The sequence below is a fragment of the Gymnogyps californianus genome, chromosome 4 (genome assembly GCF_018139145.2).
Source record: "Gymnogyps californianus isolate 813 chromosome 4, ASM1813914v2, whole genome shotgun sequence".
NCBI lineage: Eukaryota > Metazoa > Chordata > Aves > Accipitriformes > Cathartidae > Gymnogyps > Gymnogyps californianus.
The window spans coordinates 17,764,184-17,783,636 of record NC_059474.1 but is presented as its reverse complement, the minus strand read 5'-3'; the positions used below and the strand labels follow the sequence as shown (position 1 = coordinate 17,783,636).

Sequence of the window (19,453 nt, the reverse complement as noted above, 5' to 3'; positions counted from 1 at the left end):
GCATATATTCACTGCAGATATTGGTCAGTTTTGAGAATAATGATATTTGTAGCATTTGTTTTTCCCACTTTCCCGCACATGTTAATTGCGGGTATTGTAGACTAACATCTTTACTCATGTTTATACCAAAATCATCCATCCAAATCAAAAGCTGCAGAGCCAAGAAGCTGCTTCTGTCATGACAGTTCACTTGACCAAAGTAGTTTTGTGTAGATTTATTAGTACATGATATCTTCTGCTGTAACATTTGCTTCTTCTGTTTTAGTCTTAATTTTAGGGAAATGAATCCCACTAATGGCTATTAGCAGCAAATTTACTGCATGTGCTGTGGCACTTGCCACACAAAGCCAAAAACAGTCTTCAAACCGTTCTTCTAACATAACAAATTGAAAGACATTTTCCCGAAAATTGGCAATTCTTTCTGTGAGGTGATGAAGTTTCACAGCAGCCATAAAGCTGGTGACTGCAAGTACTATAAATCCACCTGCAACAAAATGAAAGAAATATTCACCGTTATTGTCAAAACAAGACAGACATTTTGGCTGTGCTTCAGAAGGCTTATTGAATACAACAGTGAGCATTATACAGAGTAGGGATAGACTTAGGCATGGCTTAAACATCTTCCGAATGCTTAGTCTTTATTGTATGGCCAAACATCACACCAGTGTTTGTAATAAAGTCCTTTTATCAGTGATACGGAGCCTAAAGACTGGCATTCATAGCTCCTGTAAAAAGTTGACTCGACACAATAAGCCGAGATGCCACCTGACAGTTCTGTTTTGATAGATGAGAATTCACTGCTAACTTAATTTTATTCACAAATATTTAGGTCGAGGACATATTTAGTAAGGCAAGAGAAGGAACGTTTACTTTTAACATTTTGTATGAATGTGACTGGTGAAAAATACTGGTAAATGATTTTACCTGCAAGGAAGTTCCAAAGGCATACTCCTGCTGGACCTTTAATAGCCCGGTAAGGAACTTTTATTGTGTTAAGAATGCAGAATCCAAAACTGACCAGAGAAAAGAAAATGGCCACACAGAGGAATATTATAATCATCACGTGCAGGCCTGTATTCAGCTTTTTCACCATGTGTGGGAAAACTGTCAAGAAAAAAAATCATCTATTCAGTGTGTATTTTTTCTTGACAACAGTAAACATCACACTGTGCTGGTGCCACAAACTTAAATTAAACAACTATTTTTTACAGAGGCGATCGATTCAAGTTGTTACACACATCTTAGTTCATGATGCTTTATTTGTCACTACGTCAGACAAACCAGGGATATTCTACTACAGGAATAATCCTTTACACAGGGTCTGTGAATAAGGAGTCAGGCTTAAGTCCCGTTTTATTTATCTAGTTGCGTTAATGTCTTTATCTCTGCTGCTGTATCATCTGCTACATTCTTTTCTGGCTCTTTTTCACCTCTGCTCTCCATCCCAAACTCCTTTTTTTGAGCTTCCCGTTCCTGTCCCATGCTTTTAATCTCATCCCCTTGAAGTCTGATAGTCCCAGTTTCCTTGTCCAGTCCCTTGCTGCCTAAAATAGTATTACTCTTTTCTGTGTTTATTGTCTCATGTTATTCTTCTTTCTCTGTCTTCCTCTCTTTAATACTGGCTCCAGTGAGAGCTACTGTGATTTCATACCTCCTAATCCCACAGGTTTCCACTTTCAGATTCCCTTCTTGGTTTCTCATCTAGTGTTTATGGCCCCTTTATGCTCTTCTGGGTATCTGGCAGCGTTTCAGTTACATCTGTAGGAAGCTTGTAAAGTATTGCACTCGGGTGGGCTTTAGGTGAAGTGCTCACATGTTTTGCTGTAAGGCACGAGCAGCAGGTCGCTCGCCTCTCTCTAAAGAACGGTAACTTTCTTCTTTTTGCCTTCACAGACGGAGTTACCTTGTTGGAGGGCCAGATTGGCCAGCAGCAGGGAAGTGTGGAGCACCTGAGCATTCAGTTTATCCTGCAGCCCTTTAGTAACAGAGTCAGAAGAAATGTGAGTAGGGAACTGTAGGCGACATGCTGACTGACAGGAAAGAGAGAAGCTGATTGAGAAGAACCCTAAAATACCAGCTGATCTAGAAGAGCCCTTCAGGTAGCGTAGCACTGCACTCTCATACATGTTTTGAAGAACTAACTGCCTAATTACTAAAAAGTTACTAAAAAGAAGGTACATTATATTATAAACAAATAAATAGATTGCTTCCTATGCTGCATAACTGAAAAAAAATCCAAACAAGCCACATAAAAATTAGGCAGCAATAATTGGTAAATGTCACCGTGAATATCAGGCATACAATTTGGTCATCATGACATGACAGAATTCTAGTAGATTATGTAGAAAACTTCATACTGTACAAATTCCATACAAAAATTCATGATTCAACAGTTCTGCCTTTTCAGTAGCTCGTTCTGGGGTTGTAGTTGGGCCTGGTGTACATGGGAGCTACAGAAGAGACTCTGACAGCAAGAAGAAAGGAGGGCAGTAAATGAGAATTACAAGTTTATATGAGAAATGGGAAGCCAGAAACTAGCTTGCTTTCTTACTGGAAAATAACTGGCAGTGTAACAACAAGGCACACGGAATTTAGCCTTCTTACAAACCAGCATAGTTTTTAGGGTGGTTGTAAGGATTCTCTTGCCTCTTTTCTGAGGCTCTCAGCCAAGTCCCAAAGACATGACCAGTGAGCCTCGCTTAGTACACAGAAATAAGAATCCTGAGGAAGGACATTGCCATGGAGGCTCCTGACACATTCCAGCTGTGTTTGCTATGCACAGGCAAAATGCCTGGCTTCCCCGACTCGTTCTCAGGGCTTGATTCGTTGTCAAAACATAAGCATCTTATGCCAATTTAGATGCCTTAGGACTACCATAACAACCATGTGGGTCTAACGTACATGCCACACTGTGTATGGGACACCTCCAGAAGCAGCAGCTGGAGGCCAGATGATACACCTTGAGGAGTCTAAAATAGCACTGGACACCTATTATGGCAATTGAATCATGCTGTCACTGTCCCAACTAAAAGGGAGTGTGCCAGCTGTAAGCCTACTCTAGTGAATGTTAACACAGTGAAAGGTGATGTACTAGTAACCGTATATGATTGCGATTCGGAATTCCAAAGTGTCAGAGCTACTGCAGTACTGCAGCGTATGAGGTGCTAGCTTTCTGTCTTGCTCTGTGCTGCCTGCACAGTCCACTTATGCTAACACATTCCCCAAGAAAAGTCTCCCGTGTCTTGCTCCCCAGTAAGTTCAGAATGCTTGGAGATTAAGGGGGACATTCAAAGCAAAAAAAGTGAAGTCAGACCCAGAACCCCCAGAAGTCCTGCTGACCATTGTGCAAAAGTATTTAACAGCTTTGTATACTATCGTGACACCATTTTGAAACCCGTATTGTGAAAGTATCAAACCCGACAGAGCTATTAAAATACTTAAAAGGGAAAATCTCTGGGACGCTTGTTCACCTAAATGCATGGTTGTGCCCACTGCACTTAATGACCCGATTGTACAGTTCTAACAGGGAGAATTCTTACTTCAGTGAGAGCTTTCTTTGTCTAAGGAGTATAGGATCATGTCCTCCAAGTAGGTATCGATGCAGTCCAGAGTGATGGTGGACCATTAGGCCTTCCTCTCAGGTTACACAGTAATTAATCAGAAAGTTTATTGAATAGTCCAGAAAGTTGTACAGAGATTTAAAGGAGATTGGCTACTTTTTTCCTCATTCTCTCTGACAGGATAGGGTGAAAGAACTGGGACTGTATTTCTGAATGCCCTGAAAGGAGCAGAGCAGAGCTAAAAGAGCTTTGACCTGATGGCCTGTCTGCCAGCCATTCAGACTCACTAGACGAAGCATTTGAGCATGACTGCTATGTCCATGTCATGAAGTTGCAGCTGCAGTCAGAGCTTGAGCAAGACTTGGTTATTGTAAAAGCGACTAGGCCAAATTCATCACAGCTTAACAACTGGTCATGCTGATCTAAGTTGAGGTTGTTCTGGTTCTCTTCTCCATTCCCTCTGAAGTCCCACAGTCCTGCCTTCCTTCAATTTTTTATAGTGGTGCTTGTGCAGTTGTGTAGTCAGCCATGATCCTATAGGAAACTAATTTTTTTTTTGTAGATTAATTTTTTGGCCAGCTTAACTTCCTGAACTACCTCACCACCACAACTACCAGAGCCGTTGCAAAGGATGGGGCAGGACAGCATTGCTGTGGGCCAGGGATAGGGTGAGACTGTGGCAGCTTCAACTCATATTGGTTTAAGTTGCAGTAGATCTGCACACTGAACTAAAAAATCTTCAATGCAAAATATCATTTTCACTACACCACAGCATGTGTGAAAACTGGAAATCATCTAAAGTGCAGATCAACATCTGAGTGCTTTTGAGATCTCAAGAAAGTCTTTTAAGTTAAAGGGAATACATTTATAAGAGTTTCTACATTTTTTAAGAGTTCAGCAATTTTTTCTCTCCAAAGTTACCAGTGTCGTGGTTTAACCCCAGCCAGCAGCTAAGCACCACGCAGCCGCTCCCTCACTCCCCCACGCTCCCAGTGGGATGGGGAGGAGAATCGGGAAAAAAGGTAAAACTCGTGGGTTGAGATAAGAACAGTTTAATAACCAAAGTAAAATATAATACTAACAATAATAATAATAATAGTAATGAAAAGGAATATAACAAAAAAAAGAAGAGGAAAACAAAAGAAAAAAGAAGGGAAAAAAAAAGAAAAAAACCCCAGTGATGCACAATGCAATTGCTCACCACCCACTGACCAATGCCCGAGCAGCGATCTGCCCCTCCCGGCCAACTCCCCCCAGTTTATATACTGGGCGTGATGTCCTATGGTATGGAATATCCCTTTGGCTAGTTTGGGTCAGCTGTCCTGGCTATGCTCCCTCCCAGCTTCTTGCACACCTGCTTGCTGGCAGAGCATGGGAAACTGAAAAATCCTTGACTTAAGACAAGCGCTACTTAGCGACAACTAAAACATCAGCGTGTTATCAACATTATTCTCACACTAAATCCAAAACACAGCACTGTACCAGCTACTAAGACGAAAATTAACTATCCCAGCCGAAACCAGGACCCCAGAAAAGAAGGTAAAAATTTCTTCAGCATGTTAATAAAGTTAGGAGTATCTGCTATGGCAGACATCTGTGTTAGGACAGCTAGAGCAATACAGAAATGTAGCCAGCTAAATAAATCTCTACTTCTTAAAGGATAAAAAAAAAAGGGAGGAGTTCAACAGAGAAGGCAAGGACAGAGGCACAGAGAGACTGCAGAACAACACTTGGCATACGAAAAAGTCAAGGGGAAAGTATGATTTACAGGGTCATCTCCAAATGACTTTCACTCCCTTCAGAAGACTAAAAGGAAATCCTCTATCTAGCCCTAGGGGTTTTTTTTCCCATCTTGATTCCAGGATTACAGAACATAACTGGAAGAAAAAAGCTAGCCTGAAATGATAGAGATTTTACATTCACACTCAGATCCCAAACCATAAAGACCACAAGTCAGCCACAAATATAAATTTAATAATAATAATTTGCATTCTGTAAGTTCTGTAAACAAAAAGAATAGAGTGCTTTTAAAGTTGAACTAGGCATTAGACTAAAGAGGCAACCGAAGTTGTACTTACTTGTGAATTTGGAACGCCGCCCGCCCAACCCACACTGGCGTATTTTGCCGCCCCGAAAGAGTCCGTAGTAAATTTCTCCAATGAACTTGACCAGCTCTGGATCTGTGGCATTGACCAAATCAGCTCCTGTTTTGCAAAGGATCTTTCCAGTCATCCACTTTGGGGTCCCCATTGCAACAACGATCAAGATAAAAGACACAAAACTTATTAGAGAAGCCAAGGCAAATAAAGTCTTTTTAAAACAGCCAGGCATCCTACTGGTTTCAAGGAATCATCTCCAAGGCCTCTCTGCAGCAATCAGGCACGTTTCCTGTTTTTTCTCACGCTCCGAAATCCACAAATGAATAGCAGGCATTTCAAAATACATCTCATTGTATTTTGAAGCTGCAGAAATTAATCTGTACAGTTAAAAATGAAGTCCAAAAATATGTTTTACTGCGACAACATCCTGAAATGGTTGCAAGTAACAGCTTCATTACACTATAGTGCGGTGATGCTTGTTTCTGCAGAAAGTAATCCTATATCTATTGCCTGGCTAATGTTTCATCAGAGGTTTAATTGTCCTGCTCAAGTTCCTTACTGTAACCTCATGGGAAGAAAATTAGGACCAGAATGCACGTTTTTAGATTATTAAAAACGTGGATAAATAGCTGTGCGCAAGGGACAAAGCATTGAAACCACATGATTTGGCCTGAGGATTCTGCTGGCATCTCAGCCGTGTTGAGCTGCCTTCTCTCGGCGCTTACTCCCACCCTGCCTCTAAATGTCACCGCTGTCAGAGCTACCGCGACCGTCCATACGCCTCGGAGCGGTGCCCTTCCATCTCTAAGCCTGTTAACTGAGGTACAGAAATGATGTTTCACGATGCCGAGATTTCATGTACGAATCTCCTGAACTAAAACGGGGCGCGCACAGCTCCTTGCAGCCCGGGCAGGCCCGGCCGTACCTGCCGTGCCAGCGGCGGAGCCCAGGTGCTCGGGGACTGAAGCAAGGGGCGTAATTCAAGCCACAGGTGCGATCCAGCAGTACTAAAGAAAACCGGCCGTAATTGCCTGCACTTCTACGGTTACTGCTACTCAAGACCTGCAGGGACCTTTATAACCAGTAATTAATTAATCCTGGCAGTATCCCTGCGAGGCAGGTAACGCAGTCCGCCCCTGGGGCTCAGGCCGGGTGGGGAGGGGCGCCGGGGCAGGCAGGTAGCGTGGGTGGGTGGGTGCCCGCCCGCCCAACGCTGGCAGAGCGCCGCCGTTTTTCGCCCCGAGCCAGGCCTAGGCGCTGAGGGCCCGGGGGAGCCGCGGGTGGGGGATTTCCTGAGGTAAAAGTCTCGCGGCAGCACCACCCGAGCCCTCGGGGGCAGGCGGGGCTCGGCCGAGGCACCGGGATTTCTGCTCCTCCCGGCTCCGGCCCGGCCCCGGGGAAGGCAGCCGCGGGGCCCTCCTCCCACCCCCCGCCACCTACGGCCGGGCGCTGCCGCCCCGAGCCCGCCCTTCGCGGGCGGCAGCCCGCATGCGCAGGCGGGGCCGGCCGGGCGGCGAGGCGAGGCAGCGGTAGAGCCGGAGTGGAGCAGGCAGCGAGCATGGCCGCGGCGGGCAGGGTGCTGGTGTACGGGGGCAGAGGGGCGCTGGGGTCCCAGTGCGTGCGGTACTTCAAGTCCAGGAACTGGGTAAGCGCTGGGCCGAGGGGTGGCGGCGGCGGCGAGGTGGGGAGCCTCGCCGAGGGGAGCGCTGCTACCCCGGCGGGACGGCGCTCCCCACGGGGGGAGCCAGCCGCCGGGAGAGCGCCCGAGCCGCGGGGCAGCGTCAGGCGTTTCGGAGAGCGGGCCGCTAACGTGCCGTTCCTCTCGCCGCGGCAGTGGGTGGCCAGCATCGACCTGGCGGAGAACGAGGACGCCAGTGCCAACGTGGTGGTGGGGGCGACCGACTCCTTCCCCGAGCAGGCCGAGCAGGTGGGTCAGCGTCGGGGTGCGGGGCGGCCGCTGCCCGGGAGGCCTGAGGCGGCTCTCTCCGGACGAGGCCGTGGAAGTGGTGCATCCAGCCTCTCTCCCTACGTGTCTTGCTCCATTCGCCCGTTGCCCGCTGGTGCAGTAGCAGCAGTGAGGAAGGCGGCTGTGGCGATGGGTCCGGTTTCAGGCAAGAAGCCGCCGCTGTGGGGCCAAGGAGCCCGGCCGGTGGCGGTCCTGCTGCAGTACCGTGAACCCGAAGATCCTAGCTTCTGCTCGTCGCTGCTTTTTTTTTTTTTTTTTTTTTTTGTAATTTCCTTTTAACTGCATGCACGCATGAATATGCAGAAAGAGCTTGATCTGGGATTTTGGAGGTTCAGCACGTAGGGCAGTTTTGCATTCTTTTTCTCTTGGCGGCTTGAAGAGTCGCGGACTGAATCAGATCAGTGTAATGAAGATCGATTAGGACGTCTTAAAATGCAGCACTTCTTTCTAATGTTCTAACTCCTAAATGTGTTGTGTGTCGATAGATGGTATACTCAAAGCATGCAAACCCTAAGCCCTGATGGGATCCCTAGAGAATGCACTGGTTTCCACAAAGGTACATATGGGAGAATCCAAACTAGCCTAAAAACTGTTTTGCTTTATTCTCAAGAGATAGGATTTATTTTTTTTTAATTTTAACTTTTGAACCTATTTCTCTTATTGATGAACTGAATCACTAGCCAATACATTTTTCTTTGTATCTACAGAACTCTTAAGGCTTTTAAAGAGTAATATAGAATGTTTGCAACGTATTTTTCAATGCTGAGCCTTTGTGAAAACCAGTGGATTTTTTTCTTTTGTTGAGAGATGGATTGTTTGCTTTTCACTTTGGCAGAGAAAATTCATAGCCAACAAATTCATTACCGACATTTGAAAGAGAAAAAGGTGCTGGATATCTAAAAGTATACAAACTCAAATTTAGGGGCCAGACTCGAACTGATGGTTGTGGTCTAAATAGAAGCAATAAAGTGGCTAATCTTTAGTAGTTCATTTCTTGCACTGTCATCAAAAGTGACACCAGTACTCCTGGTCAGACCTGGAGTTTCATTTCCCATATTAAACAGCACCATACCCAGAGAAGAACCTGTCAAAAAGTAAGTCACAAATAAAAATTTCTGTTAATGATATAGGTAAGGGTCAGATCTCTTAGTCCTGCTCAAATCAGTTATTTCCAGTGACATCACGCACTGTACAGTCTGACTTTCTTCTATAGTTACCTTTCAACACAATTATTTTGTTTTGAGTTCATAGATCATAAATGTTGATTTTCTGCAGCTGTTTAAATTGCTATGTGTTGTGTTACTCGGCTACATAACTGGAAAAAAGTAAGGCAGTGTTGATATTTACTCCTCTACCTTATCAGTCCAGTGTTTTCAATATGTTTTTGTTCTGTGTATTGAAGGTGACAACAGAGGTTGGAAAACTTCTTGGTGAAGAAAAGGTGGATGCAATCTTGTGTGTAGCAGGAGGATGGGCTGGAGGCAGCGCCAAAGCTAAATGTAAGCCTTTTTGGTACATGCATGCTAGTGAACACATGAACAAAATCTGAGAGGAATCCTTAAAAATCATGGTAATAAAGATATTTGAGAACATCTTTCTTCCTGAGTCCAGAAGAGGACATGAGTGTAAAAGTACAAAACAGCTCAGTCGCAGTGCTTCTTAGTGCTTCTCTGAATTTTTGCTGTCTGTTAAATTTGCACAGCGCTTAGTATTCTCAGTAATACTTTTTGATGCACCAATTTTCATTGGAAAAGTCTTGATGCACTTTATGAAGGAGTTCACGAACTAACTTTCACTGAGGTTACCTGTGTCAGGCGAGTTACATAAGACAGTGGCTGCATAGAAACATTGATGGTGTTTCCTAATTCATTGCTTTATGCATAAAACCTCAGTTGCCTCCTGCAGTTCTCTGAGCTATTACTGTGCAATACAGTATTGGAAGGAGCTGTCTAATGACCTGAGATCATGCTACAGAAAAAAGCCTTCAGTTTAAAAAAAAAAACACCTTTTAAACATGTAATAGTCAGAATGAAATTTTATACTCTACCCACTAGTATAGAGATACAAGGAAAAAAATAGCCTTGTTTTCTGCCTGGAGTAAATCTGGTAAACTGTATCCTTTTCTTCCCCCTTTCCAGTTTGGACATTACAGGCAAAGATTTCTTTTTAAAGAGAGACAATATGGAAAGGCATACACACTTACACCACAGTTGCATTATATTTGATTGTTATTAGTGTGCACCATATTTTAAATAAGATGAGTTATCCTAACCATGATTTATAGTAATGTTATTGGTAGGGCAGCAGGATATCTTGGGATAGGTGGTCAGCTTACGTCACAGAGTTATTTATACTTATTCCATGTTGTGTTATGGAAATGGTTCTTTCTGAGTACTGAAACTTTGACAGGGCTAGTTGTTGTTTTTCTTTTTTTCCATGCAGATATTGATAATAAAAAACAATGATGAGAGTTCAGATTTTGCTTTCATTTGAAGTTATTAGTGTACCTGCCCCGGTAGGCTGCCTTACCAGAGGTTGCCCTCCAGTATGTAGGGGCGCTGGAATGCACACTTGATACAGTGCAGATGCATGCATCTTCGAAATTCCACACCAGCGTACTACTGTCAGACAGACAGATTGTTTCTTGGTTTATGAAGTAACCTGGTGATAAGAAATATTTTTTGTTCAACTCCTTTATCTCTTGGAGTCTTCTGTCTGCATACTAATGGAGCGTAGCTCTTTTGCAGCCAGTGAGGAAGTTATGGAAAGAGACAGATCATGCTACTACAAGGTGAGATGAGGCTAATGTGAGAGTCTTGAGATCCTTGACATAGATTGAAGTAACCCCTACAGGAGTTTCAAGAACTTGGAAATCTTTGAACCATTAATGGAGAGCTAATGGAACTCTTGTGTTTGTTTATTTTTTCATTTCTGGTAGTGAGAAAGCAGATAATTGCCTAGAATATATGCTGTAGAGCTGAGACTCAGAGCCCAAAGACAAGGGAGATACAAAAGACATAAATTGATGTTTTATCCAGTGTGGAAGTAGAAAATGGTAGAAGGCATGTTTTCATAGTGCTGTTGCACTCTGTGTGACAGTAAGGAAATTGGAGTTGGAAGTCTTCTGTCTAGCAGATAACTGCCTAGAATATATGCTGTAAAGCTGGAGTACTGCGTTCAGCTCTGGGGCCCCCAGCATAAGAAGGACATGGACCTGTTGGAGCGAGTCCAGAGGAGGGCCACAAAGATGGTCAGAGGGCTGGAGCACCTCTCCTATGAAGACAGGCTGAGAGGGTTGAGGTTGTTCAGCCTGGAGAAGAGAAGGCTCTGGGGAGACCTTACAGCAGCCTTCCAGTACCTAAAGGGGGCCTACAAGAAAGCTGGAGAGGGACTTTTTACAAGGGCATGGAGCGATAGGACAAGGGGTAATGGCTTTAAACTGAAAGAGGGCAGATTTAGATTAGATGTGAGGAAGCAGTTCTTCACTGAGAGCGGTGAGGCACTGGAGCAGGTTCTCCAGAGAGGCTGTGGATGCCCCATCCCTGAAAGTGTTCAAGGCCAGGTTGGATGGGGCTTTGAGCAACCTGGTCTAGTGGAAGGTGTCCCTGCCCATGGCAGGGGGGTTGGAACTAGATGATCTTTAAGGTCCCTTCCAACCCAAACCATTCTATGATCTTTTAGTTGATTTCACTAATTCTCTTCCTAATCAGCTTTATACAAAAACTGTGATCTGATGTGGAAGCAGAGCGTTTGGACGTCAACTATTTCCAGCCACCTAGCCACAAAACATCTGAAAGAAGGCGGCCTCTTGACTTTGACAGGAGCTCAAGCTGCTTTGTCTGGAACCCCAGGTAAAATGCAATGCATGATAGCTGCTGGGACATCCGCAGTTATAGCTGTCTGTTAGTCTGAGCATTCTTGTTTGTGAAGCAGCAGTTTCACTCCCCAATTTCTTGACATCTAGTACAAATGGAAAATTGCTGCTGAAACACTTAAGGAAAGTGTAATTTTACAGGTAGCAATACTGAATCTCTTGAAGCTGGAGTGCGAACAGAATCAGTATTTAAGTAATATTTGGCATGCAGTGGTGAAATGTACTTGGTTAATATGTATGATACAGTAAAAAAAAGTTTGGAAAATAATGAAGAATAGAAGCACACAGCAAGCTGTAAGTACAGTGCTTAAAAAAAGTTAAATCTATTTGTGTTCTGAAAGGCAGAGTCCTTAATTGCCCAATTTTTCCCTTGGTGATGACTCAACTGATTCTGTTAACTGTGCTTGTCCTGTTCATGTTCTGATTCCAGCCTACCTTTTCTTCAGACATAGATAAGCTTGTTGACCTTCGGCTTTGCCCTCCACTAGCTATTTTAATACAAACTTTATTGAGTTTTTTCATCTTGCTGCTCGCCATGTTGGTCTGCATGGAGGAAGAAATCTGGGAGCAATTTAAAATAGCACTGACACACAAGCCCACAGGCAGGGAGAGGAAAGCTTTTTGAGACAAATACCCTTCTTTCCCAATCTTTTATTAGCGTGACTTCAAGAATATTTTGATGAGACATAGATACTAAAATTTTAAAACATATAAAATTTATGAATATTTCTGAAAGCTGTGTCTAAAACTGCTCAGGAAAAATATGCTGTATTTTCTAGTTAATGACTTATCATCTATGTTTACAGCTGCATCTAGCATAGTCTGAAGATAAAAGGCTTATTTTATGAGAATAAGCAGATGAATAATTTACTGTGTACTACTGACTGACCATATACAAATGAAAAAATGTGAACTCTGGCAAACTTGCATGTTTTTTGTTTGGGTGGTTTTGGGAGGTAGGGACCACAACACAGGAATCAAAGTGATTTGCTTTCATGTTTTGAACTAGCTGGTTTCAATGAGTCTGGATTTTTCCAAAAAACACAGCAATGCTTTGGGCAAACACGTGCAACTTATTAACATCGGGAAGAGTTGGGAAAGAGTTGTTACTCAACTTTTGCAAATAGGACTTGTTAGGCTTGTTACTACCAGCCATTATGGAAGGAATAATCTTTTTCTTGTTTGCTGTTAGAGTGACTTTTCTTTTCCTATGTGAAAATGTTGACTCACATAATATGAACTGAAGAATACTGAAAGTTACATAAAAGTTACAGAAGCAGTCTGATGGTGATGGCTAAGAAACATAGAAGTATGAAAAGGTTTGAGAAGACTTGGAATGTTTAGTTTAGACAAGACAAGGGGAATATGATAGTGATGCAAATATCTTTATTGTAACAGTAAAATAAGTTAGCTACTGCTGCCTGTAATTCCTCCTAATAAAAATGGATGTTATACAATATGTCTAATTGAATATAATGGAAGCACTTCTACAATGCAAAATTTCCTTTGTAACTTTGATACAAAATACTTCCTCAGGAACATTAGAAAGGGGTTGTGTAGTTATATGGATGGGTAGAAGGGCATCCAGTTGTAGTAGAAGACAAAATAAACTTATGTTTTGTTATGCGCTTAATCTGTGTCTGGACTGCTTGGCAGATATATACCATGAGACATCTCAGACCTACAGCACCCTGATTGTCCAGATCTTGTACCTGACCAGTGTACCTTATGCTCTCATTCCTGTTGCTCTTACACTGCTAAATACTGTCTGCCTAGAAAGCAACAGTGTTTAGGAAGAAGTTTGCTTTACCTGCAGGTTATTTAGTAATTTTCTACCATGAGGGTTGGGTTTTGTTTGGGTTTTTTTGTAGTTTTCTCCAAAGGGCCTGTCAGACTTAGGATGCTGACCAAGTGAGTTACAGTTCCGGAGAGAAGTGAGCTGTATCTGTTTGGGTCCAAACCTGCAAATACCTTAGTCATATGATTAAAATTAATGGGTGATTGCCTTATTAAGGTCTATAAGCATCTTCACACTTACTCTATTAAATTTGTAAGGTTAGCCCCGTAGGTCCCATTCTTCAGGGTACATTTGGGTACATTAACTAAATGTACTTAACTTGGTAAGCTGCTTATTTCTGTAGTGCTGAGTAAACTGAGTTCTGTGATAATTCCTGGATGTCTAGTAAGAGCTTTTTGTTTTTTCTTTTTTCCTCTTAATATGTATGTTTTGATATGTTTTAAAAGTCTGATTCTGTTCTGGCTGTGGTAAGTGGTCTTACTATTCATCAAACAATCTGAGTTTCTGTCATACTACTGGTGATACTGAGAGCTGTTTTGATGGTGCTCTAATTTGCCTGTTTTTAATTGTTAGGGATGATTGGCTATGGCATGGCCAAAGGAGCAGTGCATCAGCTTTGTCAGAGTTTAGCTGGTGCCAATAGTGGCTTGCCATCTGGTTCTGCTGCCGTTGCCATTTTACCGTAAGTGGTTGCATAGTTGCCTCTGCCTGCATTGTTTTATTTAATTACTGCTATAACCTAGAGTCACATGGATATGCTTGCGATGTCCTGTTCACAGTACACAGACAGCTTCTCAGACCTACTTAGAGTTTCACAGAGAAAGGAGGCATCTTGAATGTATGAACAAAATGATATGCAAGTCATCCTAAAAATGATCAAGTTCTTTTCCTTTCCTTTGCAAAACAGTAGTGGATGTTGGGATTAAAATTTGATTCACTTTTAACCAGTTTAACTGTAGTCATGCATTAACGTGTGATTTTTTTTTTAAATTTTTTTTCAGTATAGACAGAACTCTGAAAATGAGATGAGTTATTCAGCACAGTTTTAGACTTAGCTATGTGATAATAGTAAAGCAAAGGATTACTTGACAAGTTTTGACTTGGTTAAAGATGCTTCTTCATAAGGTGCTGCATATCTATGCTTGATCAGTAAAATTAGGTCACTTTGAGGATCTGTGAAAATAAAAAGTTTAGCTTGTATTTGCCTGTCACAGCTTTCTTTTCAATGAGGAAAGCTAGTAAAAAGTGGATGGCCTAGTAGGTCTTCACTATGTCTAAATTTTTCAATTCTGCTGCAAAAATTAAAAGTATATTTCTTGCCAGATGCATATCTAGTTCAGGACTGAAAACTTAGAGTTCTGTATAGGGATTTGGAGCACTACCTCAATTCTCCCTGCTTTGTTTTCCTCATATACATGCTCTTATGCGCACTTCTTCAGGTCAGAGAGCAACAGCATTAAAAGTGTTTGGATAATTGACACCACCTTCTACAGAGCTTTAAGAACAGGCAGACACGAAGATCACTGGACTTTTGGGCATTCTGCAGTTGCATAGTTCTCATGCAAAACTGCGTTCTTGAGTGAATTTTTGAGAGAGTAATTATATCTTGGATTGTCAACAGCATTTCAGTGAGGGAGTTGTGAAAAGTTCACTCCTTGATATCATTGTATATGATGTATAAATGCATAAATATGTATCATCAAAGTCAAAACTTCTATGCTTGTGCACTTTATCTCTGCATTTGCAGCTGGCGTGAGGCTATTTGAAAGCATGGATGTAGTGCACGTGTGCTGTGCAGTACATGTGAACAAGCATATTACTGCCATTCCCTGTCTGCATGAGAGAGACTGGAAGGGAGCTGTGGGCTAAGTGATTACCCTAATGGGCTGGATGTTAGCAGCGAGCCAGGAAGGTGAGGGGTTATAGGTTGGAGCCTTTGATATACATTGAAACTGATGGCTCTGTGCTGTTAACACATGTAGAGGATGTAAGGGAAATCCATACCACGTGGTATAAAAGTCAAGCATGTGTTACAGCAATGAATAGAAACAGGTGGTGCTCATCAGAAACATGATGTATAAATAAAAGGCTTATCTCTTTTAATCACAGAGTTACCTTAGATACACCAGCAAACAGGAAATCAATGCCTGACGCAGATTTCAGCTCCTGGACACCCTTAGAATTCATTGCTGAGTGAGTATCCGTGTGGTAACTAAGCAATTCCTCACTGTCCCTCTTGCTGCTGCATCTTATTGCATGTTCTTTCTAAATAGCTGTCTTGGATTTGGGTGGCTCTTTTTTCCTCCGTCATCTCCTCATTGTGTATGTTTCTAAATCACGTTGGGTTTATTGCACAGACTTCATAACTGGAGAAAATTAGCCCAACTCCATCAACTTCAGCGTCTCTACACCAGTTATTCCGACAAGGGAGATAGCCTTAAGCAGTTGGAAGCCAGAGAATCTCGTAAAGCCTGTAGACAAATTAAATTGCAGACAGCAGATGCAGGAGACAGTAGTCTGGCTTAAAGGTAAACTGGTAATAGGCATGTAAACTTTGGTGGGATTTTCTTTCTTTTAAACACTCTTTACTGCCCAGCCTATGGTGTGTTAGTTCACTTCTCTCAGCTGGCAAAATTCCTGCTCTTGTTTAGAAAATGTGGTCAAGATTTTTTGTTTTCCATCATCCACAAAAGCTTGTCCTGAATGATGTTGCAACATGCTGAAACTTCAACTGTAGCTTATGGAACAGCAGGCTGAGATTGTAAGGCTTACTGTTTCTCATTCCTCCCAGTTAGAGAAGTATAAGTACCGCTTTCTGCGGTGTGACGGGGAGCAGCAAAGATTCTGCTGAGGGTGAGCTGTCAAAAGGAAGAAAGGAAGGACGCAACTGTCTTGCCTCTGAGGAAGAACAAAGATGAATCTATGTTCATACATTGTAAAGGGCTTTACTCTTACACATTTTTGAAGTCTGTTAGAACTGACACTGAAACTGCATTTACCTATGGCTAATTGTTCAGAGTAGTTTAGTTCTGACATTAGATTTCCTTTTTTTTGTGATTTTTTTTTTTTAAGTTGGACATCAGAGTGGGAAGTGGTTGTTGTGAGAAGCCTATGCAGCTGTTTGATGTGGCTTTTTAAAAGGGCCCCATCAATTGAATTTAGTTGGCCTAAAAATGTTCAAAAAAAGACCTTTAATTTATTGTGCTCCAGTGACTGCTTAGCCAGATGTTGTGGTTTTACAAATTCATTTTTTTAATTTTAACTCTTTAAAGTATTTTTTTTCCTTGTGGGAGAATTAGGTTGATTGGTTTGTTTTGTTTCTTTGGTTCTATTTCCCTAAACTTTAAATCCAGCTTTGAAAACTGAAAATCTCACTGGCTGTGGAAGAAAAACATCCAGCGTTAAGTGTTGGTAACATCTGCATCTTGGGAAGGATGCAGGAAATCTTTTCCTATATGGCACTTGAATTTTGTGCCCTGGAAGCCGTTGTGTCAGATAGCAGGACGTTCCAACATGGCAGTTGTTATCTCTGTGATATTGGAAGGGGTTTTTTTACTGAAAAATATGTGGCACTTCCTGTATTATATTTTGAGTAAGGAGTTTGTATTACATTTTGATAAGGAGTGTTCTGGTGTGCTACCTAGAGTGAGTCCGTCTTACTCAGCACTATTTTGGACGTCTTAAGGCTTTCTGTGCTTCTGCTGAGACCACTTTCACAGTTAAATGTCTAAGTGTTATAATGGCCTGTTGGTAGAGTAATGGGTTTAGCAACTCTATTTTAGCCATAAATCTGTGTTTCTGATATATACTATAAAGGCAACTTAAGTAGCCTCTCCTTCCCCTTTTCAAAATTTTTTTTTTAACTTGGAAAAAACTTGCCGCTTTGGCTTGCCACTTCGGCATTTTAAGCTCCTGGCCTTTTCCTTTGAGACATTCTGAAAATCCTGTGTGCGTGCTGTAAAGCCCTACGGATTTCTCTGGGCCTCTGTCAAGCTCTGAGGGTCTGAATCCAGTGATCGCATTGCTTGTTTACAACATATGTAGAAATCACTAGAGAGGGCAACAGGAAAAGAAGGAAAAGTAATAGGCTTTTATTTTATGCTTCCCATCAATACACCTGATAGTAGTATGTATTTTTTTCCTCCTCCTCACTCTGTTTTATCCATTTATTTTAAAACAGAACCTTTTACGACTGGATAACAGGAAAGAATCGACCAAACTCAGGGAGTCTAATCCAGGTGATAACTACAGGAGGGAAGACTGAACTAGTTGCAGCAGCACATCTTTGATGTCGGTCACTTAAGGCGGTGGAGCTTCAGCAAAGGAGAAGCTATGGAAATCTGTCTGCCAGTATAATTTGGATGGCCTTCTGTAGCCAGTGATTGTAGTTATGTCATTAATGGAACCAGATTTCAAGTAATATTTATGTGCTGTCAGTTGTCAGCTATCAGCATTTGTTTACCAACAAGTATCAAGTATTTGTCTCTAAAGGAAAGTTGCAGGCTTTAAAGTCTGATGTCCTAATTCTGAGCATTATATGTCAACTTACCTGCTTTCTCTGAAATGGGAATTGTGCTTGCTTATGTCGTGTAATCACATACATAATGGTTGGATTTTTTTCTTGGTCAGTAAGTGTTTCTGGCAACTTACTGTGAATCTTTCAGTAGTCTGTCTTTTTCTGTCTGAGAATATAACCCTGCCCCTGCATATTATGTTGGCTGTAAGTATAGGAAACATTGCAGTCATATAATGTCCTGGTCTTGTAACATTTTTCTTGTGAATGTTCCACTTGAGTTAATGGACCTGTATAGAGATTACTCACTTGAGAAGGAGTTCCTAATTTGCCTTACAGTTATAAGCTGCTATCAGGCCTACAGTTGTAGGATAAAACAGTTGTTCTGCCAAATGATTAGTATGTCTCTGTGTTAGCCATGATGCTTCTTTACTTTTTGAAAAAGCAAAGTGCTGTAAAGAAGTACTGGGAAAAGCATACACACACTTGTATTTGAATATGGAACTTTTTGTGCTAAATAAATGTATATTGTTTATGTACTGGGCTGTCTCCATCACTGTAATCCAAATATCTGGATAACATTTTAATCAGTTTAACTGAACTGCAAGTTCAGTTAAAGGACTTCATTTTTTTACTTATTTCCTTCTGATCATACTGTGTAAAATATATTTCTGTGGTAGAGGTGCAAAGGAGCTACTAGCCATGCATAGAGGCAGGCCTTCAGCTGGAGCAAATGTTTTCTTTAATCCAGCTGATCAAAGCTGTAATATTTAATTACATGAAAATACAGTTTGGTTGCAGAGTGAAAGTATTGCCTATTCTGAGCATAGACTTACATGGAACCTGTACTGTCACGTTTTTTGGAACGTCTTGAAAACAATTGAATGTGCAAAGTTGTATGTACGTTTTCTCTATGCACTTTTTTTAACTTCAGGGTTGTGTTGGGAAAGGATTTACTGCCATGAGTCAGGAAACCTTTCCCCTCTTCCCACTAGGAAAAGCTCACATGTGCCTATGTCCATTTTAATGTGGTCATGTGGCTGCATGATTGCCTTTTGTGGTATCACTGTCCCTTTACTTGTTTTGTTTTGCTGGATGCAAAGGGGTAGAGAGGAATTTTTATGTCCTGTCAAGAACTGTCAATTCATGAAGCTGCTTTTGATTTTAAATGGAAGACTTGCAGCCATGCTATTTGACCAGCGATTTCTACAGGCTAAGAGTACAGACAAAACCTGCAAGGCACTGATAAGGAATGAAACACTTAAGGTGTTCCTTGATTATTCTGGAAAAGGGAAGAGCTATCCTACTACAAGCTTACATGATTTGAAGGCTTCCCTTTGCCAAGCTACCTGAATTTCCGAGTTGCTGTGTTTGTGTTGTCTTGTAAACATCTATTGAATTGTCTCGGAAGCTCCCTGGAGAGCAGATCAAAGTCTTGAATGGTGAAGGGAGCACAGCTGGGATTCCAGATGTGCATTTATACAGCTGTATAAGAGCATAGGGCCAAGGACCTAGCAGGCTGTATGGCTCATGAATATTTTTGCAGAACTTACTGTGGCAGAAGATAACATAGCAAATGGGACTAAGACAAGCAGAGAATCTTTTATTTGCTAGGGGTTACAGGGGCTTTTCAGGTATCTTCT

General features: G+C 41.9%; 2 protein-coding genes across 3 annotated transcripts; one reads left to right on the top strand and one right to left on the bottom strand.

Moving 5' to 3' along the window:
- Positions 1 to 218: 218 nt before the first annotated feature.
- CLRN2 (clarin 2) lies at positions 219 to 5,891 on the bottom strand. Its single transcript, XM_050896508.1, has 3 exons — positions 5,639 to 5,891; positions 925 to 1,104; positions 219 to 484 (listed from the first exon to the last, which is right to left on the bottom strand). The coding sequence occupies exons 1-3, from the start codon at positions 5,889 to 5,891 to the stop codon at positions 219 to 221; spliced, it is 699 nt and encodes a 232-aa protein (XP_050752465.1).
- Positions 5,892 to 7,126: 1,235 nt separating this feature from the next.
- QDPR (quinoid dihydropteridine reductase) lies at positions 7,127 to 18,349 on the top strand. 2 transcript variants are annotated; one of them, XM_050895873.1, is made up of 7 exons: positions 7,127 to 7,304; positions 7,494 to 7,586; positions 9,028 to 9,124; positions 11,336 to 11,476; positions 13,871 to 13,979; positions 15,407 to 15,490; positions 17,478 to 18,349. In XM_050895873.1, exons 1-7 carry the CDS (start codon positions 7,218 to 7,220, stop codon positions 17,584 to 17,586), a joined length of 720 nt encoding a protein of 239 aa, XP_050751830.1. In that variant the 5' UTR covers positions 7,127 to 7,217; the 3' UTR covers positions 17,587 to 18,349. The 2 variants fall into 2 exon arrangements, with proteins under 2 accessions (XP_050751830.1, XP_050751829.1); XM_050895872.1 differs by lacking the exon at positions 7,494 to 7,586 and having other exon boundaries at positions 7,144 to 7,304.
- Positions 18,350 to 19,453: the final 1,104 nt, after the last annotated feature.

Excerpts from the sequence above, each read along its gene's own strand:
- CLRN2 (XM_050896508.1), bottom strand. The coding sequence starts at position 5,891 with ATGCCTGGCTGTTTTAAAAAGACTTTATTTGCCTTGGCTTCTCTAATA. Across the intron at positions 1,105-5,638 it reads GCGGCGTTCCAAATTCACAA|TTTTCCCACACATGGTGAAA; the intron begins GTAAGTACAACT and ends TTTTCTTGACAG. Across the intron at positions 485-924 it reads CCTTTGGAACTTCCTTGCAG|GTGGATTTATAGTACTTGCA; the intron begins GTAAAATCATTT and ends ATTTTGTTGCAG.
- QDPR (XM_050895873.1), top strand. The coding sequence starts at position 7,218 with ATGGCCGCGGCGGGCAGGGTGCTGGTGTACGGGGGCAGAGGGGCGCTG. Across the intron at positions 7,305-7,493 it reads ACTTCAAGTCCAGGAACTGG|TGGGTGGCCAGCATCGACCT; the intron begins GTAAGCGCTGGG and ends TCGCCGCGGCAG. Across the intron at positions 15,491-17,477 it reads CCCTTAGAATTCATTGCTGA|AACCTTTTACGACTGGATAA; the intron begins GTGAGTATCCGT and ends ATTTTAAAACAG.